The sequence below is a fragment of the Lagenorhynchus albirostris genome, chromosome 16, assembly GCF_949774975.1.
Source record: "Lagenorhynchus albirostris chromosome 16, mLagAlb1.1, whole genome shotgun sequence".
NCBI classification, from domain to species: Eukaryota; Metazoa; Chordata; class Mammalia; order Artiodactyla; family Delphinidae; genus Lagenorhynchus; species Lagenorhynchus albirostris.
In genome coordinates, this window is record NC_083110.1 from 14,008,288 (window position 1) to 14,029,199 (window position 20,912).

Consider the following 20,912-nt stretch of genomic DNA (forward strand, 5'->3'; position numbering starts at 1 on the left):
TTCTGTTTGCCAGAATTGTGCTCATATTTCAAGACTTTTTTCAAATGTGCTTTTATGCAGCATCATCAAGCTCCCTTCACCAATTTCACGTAAGCCGGGTACCTCTGACACTATGCCGTCTATTGCATATGCTGTTCCCTCTGCCTGGATGTTCTCCGCAGGCTCCTCCCCTTCAGTTCCCATGTAAACTGACATCAGCTTTCCTCCCCAACCCAATGCAAGGGTCATGTCATTTAATGAAGCCTGATCTGCCTCCCCCAGTTTTGTTTTCTCCCGTCTCTCCTGTGACCCCATAGCAATTTACTCAAGTCTCTGTTCCAGTATCTACCACCAGAGCTAATTTTGTGAGAGACAGTGATCAATACAATCAAGGAAAATCCTATGTGTGAAGTCCTTACTGTGGGCGAGGCGTTGATCTAACTAGACATTTCATGGATTACCTCATTTCACGCTCAAAACGACACAACTGGCTACTATTACTCTCATCATTTGAGTAAATGAGGCACAGAGAATTGAAGTGACTTGCCCAAAGCCACAGAGAAGTTATGGGAAGCAGTCAGGATTTAAAAGGATTTGAGCCCAGGTGACCTTTGGACCCTGAGCTTTATTTTTTAATAGAAGTATAGTTCATTTACGAAGTTGTGTTAGTTTCAGATGTACAGCAAAGTGATTCAGTTATACATATACATATCTTTCATTTTTTAGATTCTTTTCCATTATAGATTATTACAAGATATTTAGCGTAGTTCCCTATGCTATACTGTAGGTCCTTGTTGCTTACCTATTTTGTATATAGTAGTGAGTGTATGTAAAGCTCCAGCTTCCCATTTATTTCCCCACCACCGCCCCTGCTACCCCTGTTGGTAACCATAAGTTTGTTTTCTAGGTCTGTGAGTCTATTTCTGTCTTGTAAATAAGTTCATTTGTATCTTTTTTTAGATTACACCAATGAGTGATATCATATGATAGTTGTCTTTATCTGACTTACTTCACTTAGTATGATAATCTCTAGGTGCACCCATGTTGCTGCAAATGGCGTTATTTCATTCTCCTTTTATGACTGAGTGATGTTCCATTGTACATATATTCCACATCTTCTCCAGCCATTCATCTATCGGTGGACGTTTAGGTTGCTTCCGTGTCTTGCCTATTGTGAATAGTGCTGCTACGGACATCGGGACCCCGAGCTTTTCACTGTGATGGTACAGCCATTCCAGAAGGGCTCTTGGTCAGGACAGTGTCTCTTGAATGGCTTTCCTCCTACTTTTCATTTTGGATGTTTGGTTTGGGATTGGCTGTGGAAGAAATCGAAACTGATTCCTGGGGTAGGAAGAAGGTTTTGTTTTGTCTTGTTGAATAAAAGGCTCTACTTTTCCTCTTTGAAATGTTTTCATTTTGTGTGTTTCCCCAACTGGAGTCTGAAGTTCGGGGGCTTGCATTTGATTCTTGTTTGTATGCCCATTACTTAAGCTAGTGCTTGGGACACAATAAGGCCTCCATAAAGTTGTCAAATGTTATTGAAACAGTGGATATCTTTCTCTTTTTGCCTTGTTCGAATGTAAATCACTTTACCTTGTATTCCCTCAGTACTCAGCCGGAAGGAAAGTATTTAATTAATTAGCATAAAAGAAGTATCATCATTTGGTGCATTTTTCTTATCTCGGCCCCTCCTGTCAAGCTCAATAAGAACAGATATCTAATCCATCTTTGTATCTTTAGTAGCCACCGAATAATTCCAGACAAACAGAAGAAACTCAAATACTTGGTGAGTGGAGCCGATAGAGTTTAATTTGCTGTCGTACTTCACTCTCACATCAGGTAGAAACTGATGCACGAGCAAGAGCCAGACGGCTGAGGTTCTTGGGGAGGCCCTCGGGTGCTACAAGGCTCTGAAGTGCCTGTCTTGTTTTTTAAAGATAGAGTAAATTATGTTTCCGTATCATTTTAGCAGTAAGAAAGGGTAACTGTAACTTCGCTCTTTGGAATCTGTCAATGATAGTAAGCATGTCACATGAAGCAGATCACCATGGATCTCATGAAACTTACATATCAGGATCCTGGCTTTGCACAGGCCCCTTCCAGGGCTCTGAGAGAGGTGTTCACATGGTCGTGGCTTTGTAAAATGTATGAAGTAAGATATCTTGAACACAGTTTGTTAAGGCTGCTGTTTCTTTCCACTTCGACTTCCAGTCGGTCACACTTCTCCACCTGTCCAGTGACACTGGCACGACCATGAACACTGTTGAGATTCAGCTCAGGAGATGTTGAATTAAGGATATATTGAGGGCTTCCCTGGTGGCGCAGTGGTTGGGAGTCCGCCTGCCGATGCGGGGGACGCGGGTTCGTGCCCCGGTCCGGGAAGATCCCACATGCCGCGGAGCGGCTGGGCCCGTGAGCCATGGCCGCTGAGCCTGCGCGTCCGGAGCCTGTGCTCCGCAACGGGAGAGGCCACAACGGTGAGAGGCCCGCGTACCGCAGGAAAACAAAAACAAAAACAAACAAACAAAAAAAGGATATATTGAGTTTAGGATGAGTGGTATCTCACACTTCCAAGTTACTCCCAGCAGTCCTAACACAAGAAAAGCTTCTGGGACAACTCCTTCCATCCATTCTGCTCATCCTCCAGGCATCTCGAAATGAAGATATAGGGCAAGAGATGTTATCTGAACTGGAAATAAGTGGGTAGTGGGTAATAGGGGAAAAGCTAATCTGTGGAAAATTCTTCCAATTATCAGATGTGTAAAGTTATATCTACATATCCCATCAGTGCAAAGAGAAAACCTTACCAGACGACTCTTATTATTCTCAGCTCTGTTTCACTCTTTTATTTTCTTAAAGACTTAAGAATGATGTTCAAGAGCAGAAATCTCTCTTAAGGATATAGTGGAAGCAATGAAAGAGAGAGTTTTCGATACTGTAGTATATCGTTACCTCCTCTAAAATGAACTTTTCTTGTATTAGGAACACGCTCGTTAACACAGCATGAACAATTATAAATGCATCAGACAGTTTTTGGGATCTGGAATATTTAGAATCCCGTAAATTAGAATCTTCCACAATTGCTGTGTTTGTAGGGCATAAACTCAGAGTATTAGTACAAACAGCTCATATGTGAAAGAAACTTGATGTAAAAAACCCCCCAAAACAAAAAACAATGCCATTGAAAAATGGGCAGAGGACCTGAATAGACATCTTTCCAAAGAAGACCTACAGATGGCCAACAGGCACATGAAAAGATGCTCAACATCACTAACCATCAGGGAAATGCAAATCAAAACCACAGTGAGATATCAGAATGAATATTATCAAAATGACAACAAATAACAAACACGTCTTGGTGAGGACGTGGAGAAAAGTGAACCCTCCTGCACGGTTGGTAGGAATGTAAATTGGGACAGTTACTAAGGAAAACATTTATGGAGGGTCCTCAAAAAATTATAAGTAGAACTGCCATATGGTCCAGCAATTCCACCTCTGGGTAAGTTTCCAAAGAAAACAAAAACGCGAATTCGAAAACATATATGCACCCCTATGTTCATGCAGCATTATTCAAAATAGGCAAGATATGGAAGTAACCTAAGTGCCCATCTTGAAATGAGTGGATAAAGAAGATGTGGTATATGTGTACAATGGAATATTAGCCATAAAAAATAAAATCTTGCCATTTGCGACAACATGGATGGACCTACAGGGTATTATGCTAAGTGAAATAAGTCAGACAGAGAAAGAAAAACATTATACAATTTCAGTTGTATGTAAAATCTTAAAAACAAATGAACAAATATAACAAAGCAGAAAGAGTCATAAATACAGAGAACAAGCAGGTGGTTGCCAGAGGGGAGGGAGGCAGGAGGATGAGTGAAATAGGTGAGGGAAACTTTTAAAAATTAAAAATTAAAAAAAATAAAGTACCAAAATGTTAGCAGTGATCCCTCTGTCTGTCTTTTGTTGAGGAAATGAGGGTGGAGGCACGGAGATTGTATGTGACACACTTTTCTTTTTTTTTTTGAATTTATTTTTTTATACAGCAGGTTCTTATTAGTTTTCCATTTTATCCACATCAGTGTATACATGTCAATCCCAATCTCCCAATTCATCCCACCACCACCCGTCCCCCGCCACTTTCCCCCCTTGGTGTCCGTACATTTGTTCTCTGCATCTGTGTCTCAATTTCTACCTTACAAACTGGTTCATCTGTACCGTTTTTCTAGGTTCCACATGTATGCGTTAATATATGATATTTGTTTTTCTCTTTCTGACTTACTTCACTCTGTATGCTATGTGACACACTTTTATTATGGAATTGTTTGAAACATTTATTTAAAAAACCCATTATTTTGTTATCAGAGAAATGTCTGAGGAACAGCCATGAGAGTTCAGTGTTTTCAGTTGTGATTAAAAGGTCTTGAAACTATGTGTCTTGCTTTTTTCCACTGTTTTACTTTCTGAATTAATGTAAAAGAACAGTCTTTTCCTTTTGGATATGTTTATTTTAGAAACTTCTATGAATTTTATCCAGTAGCAAAAGAAGCCTTGGCGAGATTCATTCATGCATGCGTTCCTTCATACATTCATCCATTTACTCTTTCATTAATTTTTGGACTAAGGTGACTAGCTTTTGAGTTTTGAACCATACACTCACATGGTTCAAAATTCAAAAGCTACCAAAGCCTCCCTCCCACCTCTGTGCCCCAGGCACTATTCCACTCCACACAAGCGCATTGTTATTAGTTTGTTGCATCTCCTTCCAGGGTATTTTAGGTATTTAAAAGTACGTTTCTCAAACTTTTTTATCTGAAAAAATACTTGTCTTAGCTCAGGCTGCCATAACAAAAGACCATAGGTCAGGTGGGGTAAACAGATATTTATTTCACACAGTTCTGGAGGCTGGATCGAGGTGTTGGCATGGTCAGAATCTGGTGAGAGCTCTCTTCCTGGCTTGCAGATGGTGCCTCGTTCTAGCAGTGTCCCCCTGTGGAGGAAATAGAGCGACCAAGCTCTTTGGTGTCTCTTCTTAGAAGAACACTAATCCCACAGTGAGGGCTCCACGCTCACGGTCTTATTTAATTTCTTCCCCAAGGCGCCATCTCTAAACGACATCACACTGAGCCAGAGGCTGCAAGATATGGATGGGAGGGAAGGGGTAGTGGAGAGAAACATAATTCAGTTCACAGTAACACATATCTCAAAAGAAAACAAAACTTAGGTGCAGTACCAATGGATCTTTTTTTTTTTCCCCTTCTAAATGGAGGTTGCCAAAATATAAATATGGAACTTTGGGGAGCATATGCCTTTCCATCCTCTCCTCTTTAGTTTTTTTCCACGCCACTTCCAGAATTGGTCTAAGATATTGTGCCAAGGCTGTAGGTCTCCTGAGCAGCCCCTTAGAACAATATTCAGGGCTCTTCAAGATTCTGACTCCAATTTCCCTTCCCTGTTTATCACCTAAAGAGCCCTACACCCTCTGATGCAGGTACCCTGAATAACCTGGGCAGACTTCAGTGCTTTACTCATGCAACTTCCTCTGTGTGGAAGGCTCACTCCACAATTCCTTCTCCAGTGTTCCTTCAAATGTCACATCCTCTGCTTGAATTAGTCATTTCCTGGTCGGTGTTTTCATATTGGCTTATAGTAGAACGTACAACCTCAGTACTAGAAGCAAAGTATAAGTAATGGTTGTGTTCTCCCACCGCCAACACCTAGAGCAGAAGTATCTGACTTATTTTTTGTGACACTGAATAGAAGTTGGCCCAATGTACAATAAACTGTATTTGCTAAGATGATAGCCTGAACTTACAATAACCCCGAAACTTTAAAAAGAAAGAAAGCCAAAACAAAAAACAAACAAAAAAAGACAAGTGACACATGCAAAAAAGAGAGATAACGGAGTTAATTTTTTTTTTGGCTTTGCCACCGGACTTGTAGGACCTTAGTTCCCCGACCAGGGATTGAACCCAGGTCCACCGTAGTGAAAGTGCAGAGTCCTAACCACTGGATTGCCAAGAAATTCCCCCTGAGTTAAATTTAAATAAAAATCTAGCGTCAGAGCTATGGAAGCTTGTGGTCTTCTTTATGTTGAATGTAAAATGTATGTAATGAATTACTAGCTGTTTTTAGATGATATAAATTGAATCCCTTGCTTGGGCCTCCCAGAGAGAAAGCTATATATATATTTATTTGTTAAAATTAGTTAAAAGTGATATCCTAGACTAGCAGAGAAGAGTCTTCTGTAGAGCACTTCTCTGGGGCAGTTTTTATTTAAAATGTGAATTTGCGATTTTAAAAATAAGTTTTAAAAGTTATTAGGTTCAGGCCAAGATTTCCCAGTCCCCTACTTCCACCCTGAATCCCAAATGCTCTGCTTCTGTTACCCAGTAGCACAAAATTGCCAAGGCTGAGTGTTTGTGCCACATATACGGCCAGATGACAGATGCTGCTCCTTGTGTAACAAGGTATTAAACACTTAAATGCATGTGATATGCTAGTTCCATTGCTTATCCTAATCTGGGTCATCTAATATGTAATTGTAGCGGTCATGGTAATCAATCTTTGTTCTAGGTCCCTTAGAGTCAGTGCAAAGACTCTTATTATCTCCAGTTCTATTTTACTTTTTTCTTTTCTTTTCTTTTCTTTTTTGCGGTACGCGGGCCTCTCACTGTTGTGGCCTCTCCCGTTGCGGAGCACAGGTTGCGGACGCGCAGGCTCAGTGGCCATGGCTCACGGGCCCAGCCGCTCCGCGGCATGTGGGATCCTCCGGACAGGGGCACGAACCCGCGTCCCCTGCATCGGCAGGCGGACTCTCAATCACTGCACCACCAGGGAAGCCCTACTTTTTTATTTTCTTAAAGACTTCACAATGATGACCAAGTGCAGTAATCTCTCTTTAGGATACAGTGGAGGGCAACGAAAGAATTTGGGGATACTGGTTTATTTAAAGTGTAATTTAGATCTCTTTTTCTTCCCCCGCAGAAGTGCAAATTTTTGTGTTTTAAAGAACATTTAAAATTCTGATGTGAGAATATTTTAAAATTTTAAAAAAGAAAAATTTTGTTTTTAATTTTTAAATAAAATGTTAAATAGATTAAAAATTTTAAATAAAAAAGTGAGGTAAAAACATAGCACAGCCATATATATATGTGTGTAATGTAGAAAAAAGGTATCTAAGTCCTCTATCTATATATATAGGAAAATTTTCTTTACATTATTGAGGACATCTTTCCTAGCTTTCTGTTATCTCCTCCTTAAGGTAACCGAAATGTGCTCCTTTGGCCCAGCCTGAGAATCATTAATTTAGAAAAAAATAAATATACACTAGCTTTAAGTATTAGAAGTGAAAGTAATGGGATTTGGATTGCGTGTAGTATCGCTTTTGTGATGAGCTATTTGATTACAATAAATTTTAATTGTGCCAATATTGGGGGGGGGAAAAACCAACCCACAGCGAACAGCAGGTTTCTGATGACTAGAAACAGTAAGACGACACTTTCTTGGAATGAGAGACGGCGCTTGCGCTCAGACTCAGTGGGCGCCCGCCCTCCTGCTTTTTCTCCAGCCGCCGTTTCCTCCGCCTTTCGCGCTCTAGCCACCCGGAAAGCCCAGCCTAAGGGAAGCTGGGCACTGATTGGCTTCTTTGAAAGTCTACGGGATACCTGATTGGTGGATCCAGGACCCTTTAGCGCGGTGAGTTTGAAACTGCTCGCACTTCTCTTCAAAGCTGGCGCTTCGAAGTTAGGGGAGAGCGCCGCTGACGTGATAGCCGCCGCCGCTTTCGCCGGGGGATAATAAGCCGGGTAGAGTTGCCGGGGTCAGGGTCATGCCTATGGGGCGTCGACTCGGCAGGCCGGCGTTGACTCGCGGGCCTCGGAGGGGGTGTATTACGGAACCGGGTGATGATTTGGCGGCTGGGGTCTGCGTGCGGCCAGGCCGGGCCTTCACCTGGGGTCCGGGGCCTGGGCGTGGGAGCGACGCCGGCCGGCTCTAGCGGGAGGCTTGTGGGAGCCCAGCCCCGGCGGGGTTACGCCGGTAGGGCTGGGGTTGCCCTGGCCTTGGAGTTGCAGTCTGGGGTCACGCGGGTGGCTGAGGAGGCTCCCGGGTCCTGATTGAAGCCAAATCCGTGCCTTGGTTGGACGACGCCGAGCGCTTGCGGAGTGCCAGGCTCGGCCCTCGGCCCTGCAGCTCCCGCCCGTCCGCGGTGCGTCCTGCCCTCGCCTCCGGGGGTGGAAAGCAAGACCGCCCCTGGGTCAGGTACCCAAGCCCGTTCCCAATCACAGGCTGTCCCGGAAAACCGATCGGATGAACTAGCTTGTGCGCCGTCTCAGGCTTGCCTCTGTGCCCATGACCCCAGCCCTCCTAGAGCTTTTAAGAACACTTAGCCAAGGCATAGAACACTAGAGAACTTGGATTTTTTGTTGTCGTCGTCGTCGTTTTTATTTTATGCTTGGTGGTGGTTAAATTCTATGGAATTGGCAAAATGGAAATCTAAGAAATGCCGAGAGTTAGAAACGTGTGTTTTTAAATCCTTTAATCAATTTTTATTTAATACTAAAGTTACCAATGTGCACGTCTTGCTTCCTCTAACGACCTGGAGGTCTCTGGGTGGATTAAGCCGCTGGTATTTTACATCCTGCCACGTACAGGGGGCTTTCAAAAGCTATGCTGAGGCCGCATCCTTTATTTAAAATAGTTACAACCAGGAAAGGGTGGAAGAGTAAGCTTTGAAATTGGGTTGGTTTTCAGTTATTTGTCTAAAGTGAGCTCAGCAGTTTCATTGTGCTTTAGGCATATCACATCTGGATATTGAAGAAAAGATAATTATCCTAATCGTCCACTGTCATTTGTAAAATTAACCATTTTTAAGATGGCCAGGGTAGTGCAATTTTGTTCATTTAAAAAGATTTATCTCTACTTATTTCTGGAATGATTTTGAAGAAGAATGTGAGAAACATAACTTAAGGGTCAATATAACCTCAGGCTCAGTGACCTTTATATATGGTTTCATCGGTGATGTATTATAAAATGGTGCTTTGGGCTGCTGGAGCTATTGTTTCATTGCAAACTTACCAGCCAAGACTTACCAGGAAGTCTTGAGTAACTGGTTGTCATTTCAGCTCTTTTTTTTTTTTTTTTTTTTTTTTACCATTCTTTGTGATTCAAGTATATGGCTTTTTACTTTGTTCTTGACATTTCTGTGGGGTATAATTAGATTTTATGTGTGGAATTGCACTTTTTCTTTTAGAGTGCTTAGTGATCTTTCCTACCTTATAAAAAGTACCTTGAAACTTTTTGTCATGTTTGTGTTATGTGACTGCTGACAACAGGAGAAAGATTAAAACTGTCACTTGAGCAAGTTGAAACACGTATACTTTTCGCTGCTTTAAACCCTCTAATGGGTGAGCAGTGTGACATTTTAGCTCCCTACTCATGTCTTTCAAAAAAAATTTTTTTAAATTATCTTCATAAAAATATAAAGCTGTACAAATTCAGTCAAATAACCTTGTTAAAATATTTGGGTATAACTGGCATACACTGGTGCTCCCTTAGAAGTGTTACATAAAGAGAACATCTGGGATGTGTTTGGGAAGAATAGGTAAGTCCATGTGTGAATTTGAGGGTTAATTTGGAAGAGGCTAAATGTTACACTGGTATAGGATATACAAATATTTCCAATGTTTCAGAAACTAAGAAGGGTGGGAGAGTCTTTGAGTTCTTTCCCTTCTAACTATTGTTCTAATATAATAGCTAATATTCATGGAAAATTAATACTGCACTAGGCACTGTGGGAAATGCTTTACTTATAGTATCTCATTAATAACGTAAAAGCACGCTTTGAGTTAGTGACATGTAATCAAATCAGCTTTTCCTCTCATTTTAGGATCTACCATACCCATTGATTAACTATGGAAGACTATACCAAAATAGAGAAAATTGGAGAAGGTGAGTGGTTTTAATAATATAAAAGGATTTTTTAAAAATGATTTAATGATGTAATGTCCTTGACATGAAGACATGTAAATATTCATTAAAATCTAATCTTTGGGACTTCCCTGGTGGCGCAGTGGTTAAGAATCCACCTGCCAATGCAGGGGACATGGGTTCGAGCCCTGGTCTGGGATGATCCCACATGCCGTGGAGCAACTAAGCCCATGCGCCACTACTGAGCCTGCGCTCTAGAGCCCGCGAGCCACAACTACTGAAGCCCGTGTGCCTAGAGCCCGTGCTCTGCAACAAGAGAAGCCACTGCAATGAGAAGCCCGCGCACTGCAACGAAGAGCAGCCCCTGCTCGCCCCAACTAGAGAGAAAGCTTGTGCGCAGCAACGAAGACCCAATGCAGCCAAAAATAAAAAAATTAATTAACTAGTTTTTTAAAATCCAATCTTTCAGGTACGTCTAACAGTATATTAGTGCATTAATACATATGTTCTCTACATAATAAAACACAAAAATGTTCACATTTCAAGAGAATTGAAATTATTCTGCCATGTCTCCCCAACAGCCCCCTTCCAGTAATCTTACATCCTTCTAATACTAAATGCTTAAAGCAATATTTGTATTTTGAAAACACTATTGATATCTTGTAGGTGTGTTGGGAAGGGTGTTAGGGCAGTGGAATTATGTGCTTTACTTCTAAATACTTCTGCATATATACTTGAAGTTCTAGTCAGGGTCATGCATTTCATTTGGTGGTTAATGTCTCCTTAATGTCTTCTGATTTAAAATTGTCCACCTGACTTTTCCCCTTTGACATTGAGTTTTTGACAGCCCAATTCATTTCTTAAATATATCCAGACTTTTCTTATTTCAATTATTACAAAGTTGTTCTTTGGTTTCTTCTGAATAACAAAAATCTGAGTGTTGTTACATTAGTCTTAGAACTCCTTCCTGTCTTAAGGAAATGTCTTTTTAGATTGTAGAGAACATAGCTATATCCATGATGTGGAACCTTAGTTGGCATTTAGTAGGCACTCTGTAAACATTTGTTGATCAAAGGTTTTTCTCTTTACTGTTCAGTCTCCATAACTTGTCCATATCGAACATTTAAAAATTTTATAATGCTTAGTTCATTTCAGAGCCCATACCTTGTATGTCACAAATAATTTTTGGTAATTAACCAGTGGAATCACTGTGCTCTGTTTAACTAGCGCTCTATTCCAGTAGTTCATTGAGAAGTGATATGGTTCAAAAAGAGTCAGAAGAGAGACATAGAGCACTTGTGATGTCTAAAACTCAATTCAGTACGTATCAAGGAACCTAACCGGTGGCACAGTGGTTAAGACTCTGCGCTCCCAATGCGGGGGGCCCGGGTTCGATCCCTGGTCAGGGGACTAGATCACACATGCATGCCTCAACTGAGAGTTTGCAAGCCACAACTACGGAGCCCGCGTGCCGCAACTAAGGAACCAGCAAGCTAAAACTAAGACCCAGCACAACCAAATAAATAAATATATATTTTAAAATGCATATCTAGTGTTTGCTATAAGTCTATCAGTGGTTGTTATGAGTAAATTTTAGGACCAGGTGAATGTTGTACACTTGAGGGAGAGGTAAGCATACTTAAAAAAAAAAAAGCTCTGAATTTACCATTAACGGTTTATTTGACTATATTATGCAAATGACTGATCTTCCTGAGTGGGGTCTGCTCCAGGATCCCTGTCAATGTCAATATTGACATTGTTGCTCATTATCTGAAGCCCATATATCAGAATCAGTGTTCTCAACTTCCAAATGGATGTGAGGCTTTCTGCTATATAGTAGATAATATGAGCTTGAATAGATCAAATATTTAATAAAATATTTTATCCTCATTCTTTTCTAGATGAGGATTGTTGACTGTATATTTGAAACGTACGAAGCACTCTATATGAAGTTTTCTGAAAGTGTCACAGTGACTCCTGTTAGTAATATTTCCTGAGCCCAAATCTTTGCACTGTATTTTATGCCTACCTTGTTGCCAGGTAGGATATTTGACAGGAGATACCTTCCAATCTGCAAACGATCCTTTTTCTCTAAAATGTGCTGGAAAATTACTGGTAATTTAAATGTATGGGAAACCTGTGATGACTATATGAATTCTCTAAACTAGAGCCATGATAGGTTTTAGTTACCTTCAGTGTTGTTTTGGAAGTGATGAGGGTATAATTATGACTAAGATGCTTCCTATCTGGCCACAGCAGACATTTCTATCATGTGACACCTTATGGGATTCAATCATTTTAAAAATCTTTTTTAGTTTGTGAAGGTTGTCACATAGCAGACACTTTGTCTATTTCAGGTACCTATGGAGTTGTGTATAAGGGTAGACACAAAACTACAGGTCAAGTGGTAGCCATGAAGAAAATCAGACTAGAAAGTGAAGAGGAAGGAGTTCCTAGTACTGCAATTCGGGAAATATCTCTATTAAAAGAACTTCGTCATCCAAATATAGTCAGGTATGGTGTAATGTCTGAATTTGAATCATTTTCTGCATACTATTTCAAATGTGAATTTCATTGTGGAAACTTTTACATTTGCTTAATTTCTGGTCTAACCTTGCTGAGCTGACTAGAACCCTACTATTTTTGTTCATTGAGAATGCTGGGCATAGAAAAAAAGGCTGGTAAAGCAGGAACAGAGTTAGAGGAGCTTGGTGATGAATATTAGTAGTGGGGGCTGGAAAATCAGGGTAAACTGGTCAAGGGAGAAAAGGAAGTCTTTTTCACAGAGGTTTGACACTGCTCCCACTCTGAGAGCTCTGATCCTTAAAGACTCCTTAATCAGAGACCTGAAACAGGTAGATAGGTCAGATGAAGAAAAACTTTTTCTTTCCAAGTATTTGGACTGGCATCTTTCCAAATCAGGATTTAACTGCATTTTTCTGGGGCTAGAGATAGTGAGCAACTAGTAAAGTCAGATACTATTGTTTCTATTATTTACCTCAATGGAAAGACAAGCTCTGAGCAACAAGCAGTCAACCTAGAAACGTTCTTCTGGAGTAGAAGGCGCTTGCCAGTTAGCGCCTAATATAATATGACTTAATTTTCAATTGCTGCCCTGAGGTTCCTTTCTCAAATTCAAGGTTAGTGCTACGGTTTTCACAACTAGGGAAGCTACCGCCTCTTCTTTCCCAAAACAGTATAGTAAAATTTCTTATGGCCCTACTTTTTGTAACAGCAACTGTGAAATGTATAGAAATAGTTTTATTTTGTGAGAGGTCAAAAATGTTAGTGTTTTAAATTTTCATATAATTATTTTATTCTTCAGTCTTCAAGATGTGCTTATGCAGGATTCCAGGTTATATCTCATCTTTGAATTCCTTTCCATGGATCTCAAGAAATACTTGGATTCTATCCCTCCTGGTCAGTTCATGGATCCTTCACTTGTTAAGGTAAGAATCTTGCCTAATTTTATTAGTATTTTTCCACTGTGAATGTAAAGTGTTTACTCTGTAGAAGTCCCTGTGTTTCATGAAAATGTGCTTGGAAAAAGTGTTAGAAAGTAGAACAAGGAAGAAAAGAATATTTTGTTTTCTCCCACACAGTTAGTCTATGGGTTAGGTTGTTAATGGTTACCCATTTTATTACTAGATAGTGCTTCTAGCTGTAAAGTGAAAAGTAGTGCCTGAGATAACAAAAGTAATAAGTACATATTACATTGTTGGAAGCTAGGATATTCTGGTCTTTATTTGGCAGTCAGGTACATGTAAAACAAAGTAGCAAAAGCCTGGGGCAGGGTGATGGTGGCAGGCAGTTTCATTTTATTCTGGTTTTAAATATATTTTGGTTAATTTATTTTAGACATTAAATTTCATTTAAATTTTAAATGTGTAATTATCCTTACACCATCTCTACCAAACCTCTCCTTAGAGGTAGACATTCTTCTTTTTTTTTTTTTTTAAATATCTTTATTGGAGTATAATTGCTTTACATTGCTGTGTTAGTTTCTGCTGTATAACAAAGTGAATCAGCTATACGTATACATATATCCCCATATCCCCTCCCTCTTGCGTCTCCCTCCTATCCTACCCCTCTAGCTGGTCACAAAGCATGGAGCTGATCTCCCTGTGTAGCCAGTTTTATTAGTAATCTTAGAGATACTTATATGTCAACTTTGTATGTGTATATACATATACTGTTTTTATAAAAATGGGATTATATATATTTATATATATATATGCATTACTTTCCCTTTTCTGTGTAAAACATTATTCGACCATAGGTCTACCTGTCTTTCTAATTTTTATTTTTTTTACTCAGAAACATTATTTATTTTTGACATCCATCTATATCTTAACGTAACTGTAATGAGTATTCCTTGTAATATCACCTCGTAGGGAAATCCCCACTATGATTTTTTCTTCAATTCCATTTTGTTCAAGAGTCTTCCTAATTTTTGATACAGTTATGTAAACCAGTTCCACACTGGTGGACATTGAAATTGTTTTCCAGATTGGTGATTCATGCCCTTATGGTCAGTGCTGCAGTGCATATCTTTATATCTTCATAGACATCTTCATAGGATGGATTCTCACAGGTGGAATCAATGGGTTGAAGATGTTTATTTACACTTAAAATCTTGATAGAGAGTGCCATTTGCCCTCTAAAAAATTAGAGCAATTTACTCTTAAACATCATGGTGTGTATTTTCTTTTAATACCTCACTGTTGAAACTTGTTTTTATCAATCTTTTTGTTAATAATCTATTATGTGAAAAAGACTAATATCATTTTGCGTGTCATTTAACATTTTTTCATTTCTTAGCCATTTTATAAACAGCCTATACATATTCTTCACTGATGATCCTGTTAGGATATTTTTTCCACTGGTTTCTAAGAGCCTCTTATCAGTAACATGTTGATAATAGTTCTTTTATTCCTTTTTTTTGTCTTTTGATAATGGAGTACACCGTTAGTAATTTTTATAATTTAACAATCTTATACATGAGTTTTGGACTTTGAGATTTTTTATGTCTTATTTAAGTCTTCCTCACTCAAAGATCACATGTATTAGAACAATACATGACAATGTTTTTCTAGTAGTTCTAGTAGATTACCCCCACCCCCTACTTTTGTCTTAAATTCTAGATGGATCAAAGGTTTATTTTGGTGTAAGAACGAGGGTTCTTAATTTTTTTCCAAATGGCTAGCCAGTTGTTCCAACTGATTGATTTTATGTATTTTATAATTTTGAACTTTATAAGTCAATACTATAACTATGTATATTTTCTATTTCTGTAATATCCATGTTGCTTCAAATGTCAATTACATTGTCTTGGCAACAAGTATCTTATAAAACACTTCTCTGAACTTACCAAACAGGATTTTGTGATAATTGTATCTCTTTAAATACACAGTCATAATATTCTCTCTGTTGTTTCTTTTGGAGTCTGTGACCAATGTCTCCAAAGAGGAAATGAATATGTAAAGATAAAAGGCTGAAATGGAAAAGACTAACCTTATTCAAGGTAGAAATAGAGTTGCTATAATTATATAAAACAAAAGTTTAAGAAAATTTCTATATAGAAAACTAACTTAAGAATTAGGGGCCAAAATAAGTAAAAGAAGAATAAGTGAGTTCATAAACATGTGCCATAAGGTGAATATCTTTGTCATAGGTATACAAACATGAATACCTTATATAAATGGGCTTCCCACCCCCAAATACTTCCTGTTAGTCTCAAATTGCCTGAGAACTTTTTTTTTTTTTAATTTTTATTTACTTATTTTTGCTATGTTGGGTCTTCGTTTCTGTGTGAGGGCTTTCTCTAGTTGTGGCAAGCGGGGGCTACTCTTCATCGCAGTGCACAGGCCTCTCACTATCGCAGCCTCTCTTGTTGTGGAGCACAGGCTCCAGACGCGCAGGCTCAGTAGTTGTGGCTCACGGGCCTAGTCGCTCCACGGCATGTGGGATCCTCCCAGACCAGGGCTCGAACCCGTGTCCCCTGCATTAGCAGGCAGACTCTCAACCACTGCGCCACCAGGGAAGCCCCTGAGAACTTTTTTTGTAAATTGTTTATTTCTCCGCATTATAGTTTCTCATGTCTTTGAAAGAAAGCCACCAAGATTATTTAGAAAATTGTTAAATGGTATGGTTAAGTTTCTAACTTATGGTTCCTTCTTCCAGAGTTATTTGTACCAAATCCTACAAGGGATTGTGTTTTGTCACTCTAGAAGAGTTCTACACAGAGACTTAAAACCTCAAAATCTATTGATTGATGATAAAGGAACAATTAAACTGGCAGATTTTGGCCTTGCCAGAGCTTTTGGAATACCTATTAGAGTATATACACATGAGGTATGTTTTTTGGTGCTTTTGTTAAGTGTGATTGCTGGATTGTTTTCTATATTCTTTAAGTCAAGAAAGAAATACTCAGTCAGAAAGATTTCCACTCTGTGCCAGTATCAGTTTATTGCCTCTCTGCTCCAAAGTCATCCTTCATTGCCTGCTATGTGAAAATGTATCTGGAACCTTTTGAGTATTTTTCTTCTGCCAGTTGCTGTGATGTTACGCTTTGACAGTAGAGGGTGCTGGAGAGGCATTACAGGAAGGAGTCGTTATTCTTACTAGTCAATCTAAATCTTCCAATCCTCTGTTATAGTTACTAATCTTTTACAGTAGACTTTCCCCATTCAAATTACCATGAGATTTCTGTCTGTTGATTGGATCCTCTCTTGAAACAATAAGGTTGGTTAAAAGACAGGTTTTGTTGCTTAAGTGCTACTGTTTCAGATGTATTTAGAAGCTTCTAAATATAACCAAGTTTTGTCTGTGTTATATTGATGACTTGGCATTTTGTTTGCTGTTTCTGGAGGGAAAGGGAATGTTGACTCACATAGTTAAGGATTATTGGGAAACCTTGTCTTCTGTGGAGTTGTCTACCCTTCTGCCCAAAGACTTCCTCCAGATCAAAACTTAATGACACTGCTGATCTGGTCAGATGTCTTGGCTTCTTTTAATTATTCCTTTTTATCATTTTTCCCATGGCTCTATAAATAAAGATTATTTGGTTTCCACTGGCGTAAACATATGCCACTGACCTCCAATGTGATAAATTAGATATGCTAAAATAGTAGATTGGTGCTAGACTACTAATAAACTGTTGTTTGACTTCGTTTTGATTTTAGCATGTAATCGCTACATGCACTTGTACAGTGTCAACCCCAAATCCATTATCATTGGGCTTTTTTTTTTTGTAAGTGAAGGCTATCTAGACTATTTTGTTCCTCGCATTTTAATGATTTGAAAAGACTTGGTATGCTTTTTTCTTTTTCCCCCTAATGAATATAACTTAGAAATACTTCATTATTTATCTAACATTTAGTATTGTGTATAGTTAATTGACTTTTAAACACTATTATCAGAGGCAATCAAGCAGCATTCTAGAGGACAGTCCTAATGAAATAGAAATGTTTACATTTAGGTAATTTAACGTGCCACATTTATTCCAAGTAAGATATTTTCTTTGTAATAGGTAGTAACACTCTGGTATAGATCTCCAGAAGTATTGCTGGGGTCAGCTCGCTACTCAACTCCAGTTGACATTTGGAGTATAGGTACCATATTTGCTGAATTAGCAACTAAGAAACCACTTTTCCATGGGGATTCAGAAATCGATCAACTCTTCAGAATTTTCAGGTATTTTTGTTTTATACTTGAGCTACTAAGAACTTTTATATTAACATGTATATAACAAGAGTTATGTTTATACTTTAACCATAAGTTTTTGTTTTGCTGTGGCTTTTTAGAGCTTTGGGTACTCCAAATAATGAAGTGTGGCCAGAAGTGGAATCTTTACAGGACTATAAGAATACATTTCCCAAATGGAAACCAGGAAGCTTAGCATCCCATGTCAAAAACTTGGATGAGAATGGCTTGGATCTGCTCTCGGTAAGGAATGCCCTTTATATTGACTTCAACACTGTGCATGATTCTGAATGTACTTAATTCTTTCTTTCACGTAGGAAATAGGAAGAAAACCACCATATACTGAGCCAGGCACATAACTATTATGTCTGTTATGTTTATTGCCGAAGTGAGCACATTATTAGCTCCATTTTAGATACAAAAACCACTAGTGGTTTTGAGAGGAGGATGTGGTATTTGTTCACTTTTTTCCATATATAGATTTATTTATTTATTTATTTATTTGGCTGCGTTGGGTCTTCGTTGCTGCACGCGGGCTTTCTTTAGTTGCGGCGAGTGGGGGCTACTTTCTTTGTTGCAGTGCGCGGGCTTCTCATTGTGGTGGATTCTCTTGTTGTAGAACTTGGGCTCTAGGTGCACGGGTTTCAGTAGTTGTGGCTCACGAACTCTAGAGTGCAGGCTCAGTAGTGGTGGCACACGGGCTTAGTTGCTCCACAGCGTGTGGGATCTTCCTGGACCAGGGCTTGAACCCGTGTCCCCTAAATTGGCAGGCGGATTCTTAACCACTGCACCACCAGGGAAGCCCTTGTTCACTTGTTTTTAATCTGATAGGTAGCTGTAGATACTCTGAAGGAGAGGATGAGGTTAATAAACCTTTAAGTTGTGGACTTGGAGTGGCCTTCCTCGCCAGGTTTTTTGTCTCAGTATTTACTGCTTTTTAGTTTAGACACAGTCGTTTTAGTTTTTAAAGTCTTTACTGCATGAATTCCCATTTCTCACTTTGCCTTGTTTCCCCATCAGACAGGTTAGCAGAAGGACAAATGTAGTTCTTAAAACCTTTCCCCTCTGTTACGTTGCTGTTCCCAACTAAACAGTTGTGTTCTTTAAAAACAAGATAAAAAACAAATTTGTTAGGATAAAAATTGTCCTAGACCTGCCTCAGGAAATTTGTTTTAGAACAGTATTTAAATACTGAGATTTTCTTTTCTTTTTAAACTTATTTTTATATTTATTTTTATTTATTATTTGGCTGCATTGGGTCTTTGTTGCTGCATGCGGGCTTTCTCTAGTTGCGGTGAGCGGGAGTTACTTTTCATTGCGGTGCGCGGGCTTCTCATTGCAGCGGCTTCTTGTTGCAGAGCACGGGCTCTAGGCGCACGGGCTTCAGTAGCTGTGGCGTGTAGGCTCAGTAGTTGTGGCTCGCGGGCTCTAGAGCACAGGCTCAGTAGTTGTGGGGCACGGTCTTAGTTGCTCTGTGGCATGTGGGATCGTCCCGGACCAGGGATCGAACCTGTGTCCCCTGCATTGGCAGGCGGATTCTTAGCCACTGTGCCACCAGCGAAGTCCAATACTGGGATTTTAGAAGGGACTAGTTTTTATGAATCTCAGTTAATGTGATTGCAAAAAAAAAAAAAAAAAGATTTTGACAGGTTACTAAACAAAGGAAAAAATCTACTGCTATATCATCATACACATGTTCTAACTGATCTTTGAGCACCTTCACAATTTATAAATCATGCCACCAAATTCAGCTTAGAGTTCCCAAATGCTTACAAGTGCAGTCCAAGATCCTTTACTGCCACTCAGATATTTTGTACATTAATATTGATGATATGATGTAAAAGGCCTTCTATATTCCTGGCCCAGTCTGTCTTTTTAACTTCCGTGATTCTTGAACATGAAGAATTTCACTTTAGTTAATGAAATGAAAATCATACTGTCAATCATGGTTCCTTAGTCTAGCCAGTATTGACATCTTGGACTGGCTCATTCTTTGCTGCTGGAGGCTGTCCTGTGCATTGTAAGATATTTAACAGCATCCCATTCCTCTGTCCTATAGATGCCATTAACACATTCCTCCCAGTTGTGACAACCCCAGATGTCTCCACACATTGCCGAATGTCCCCCAAGGGGCAAAGTCTCACCCAGTTGACAATCACTGCTGTAAATCCTAAGTCAGTCTTGGTTTCAAATTTCAGCTTTATCACTCTTAAACTCTATGAACTTGGGCAGGTTCCTTAACCTCTTTGAGCCTCAAAGTTCTTATTTGTAAAGTGGGACTAATTCCTACCTTTTTTTGTGAGGATTAAGTAACATGAAACGTACAAAGCACTTAATAGAGTGCTAGCTATATAATAAGAGCTCAAATGGTAACTAGATAGTAAAAGTATCTCTGGGTCTGCTTATTGATTTAGTTTTCTTTAAGATTAATAATATTTCTTTAAGATAAATTTTAACTTTATTCAGCCTTTTCTGTTAATGTGTAAATAAACTTTAATACTAGGTTGTCTGACCATAATTCATTTAGTGACTCATTTAAACTATGTTTATAACACATTGGTTTTGTTTTTATTTGGAACTTGCTGGAAGCTACATTAGAAACCTCTATAGTTAATTGCCACCACTTCAGCAATGCTGTAAATAACTCAGAGGGCCATTTAATTCTCAAAGTAAATATAATTAACTAGATAATCTTTCTTCAATTTATGCCTTGGTTTTAAAACTATCTGAATGCTTGTGTCTTAAACCATAATTTATAGCAAAAAGAGGTTATCAAGATATCTATGATTTAAGGAATAGATTATTTAGAGCTAGGGGGTGAAGTAAGACATTTATGTGCTTTGGTATTAAACTAACAGAAATGTTCATTTAGTAGTTTTTCATTAAAATTATTAGCTTAGGGCTTACTGGTAGAAAAGTAAGGCTTTTTGGAGATTTTTTTAAATGGTTTATTTCTTAACCTTTTAAAAAATCTTTTTCCTCCCACAGAAAATGTTAGTCTATGATCCTGCCAAACGAATTTCTGGCAAAATGGCACTGAATCATCCATACTTTAATGATTTGGACAATCAGATTAAGAAGATGTAGCTTTCTGACAGAGTTTCCATGTGTTGTGTCGAGAACAGATAGCTGTATTTTTACTGTTAACTGTTTTTGTGTTGTGTATTTTTCTTTTCTTTGTTGTAAAATTTAAGCTGTGCCTCATCTTCTGATTTCAAAAGTGTAACTTAAAAATGTAAATACTGTTCTATATGAATTTAAATATAATAATTCTGTATATGTTTGTAGATCCCACC

General features: G+C 38.9%; 1 protein-coding gene across 8 annotated transcripts in view; it reads left to right on the forward strand.

Annotated features, from left to right (window-relative positions):
• Positions 1–7,605: 7,605 nt before the first annotated feature.
• CDK1 (cyclin dependent kinase 1) overlaps positions 7,606–20,912 on the forward strand; it is a 221,929-nt gene continuing 208,622 nt past the window's right edge. For 5 of the 8 annotated variants that reach the window (XM_060127188.1, XM_060127190.1, XM_060127189.1 and 2 more), the window contains exons 1-7: positions 7,685–7,790; positions 9,872–9,933; positions 12,270–12,426; positions 13,238–13,361; positions 16,096–16,266; positions 17,444–17,607; positions 17,718–17,859. In XM_060127188.1, coding sequence (XP_059983171.1) covers positions 9,897–9,933; positions 12,270–12,426; positions 13,238–13,361; positions 16,096–16,266; positions 17,444–17,607; positions 17,718–17,859 — 795 coding nt within the window. In that variant the 5' untranslated portion in view covers positions 7,685–7,790; positions 9,872–9,896. The other 3 variants (XM_060127184.1, XM_060127183.1, XM_060127186.1) reach the window with 3 other exon arrangements.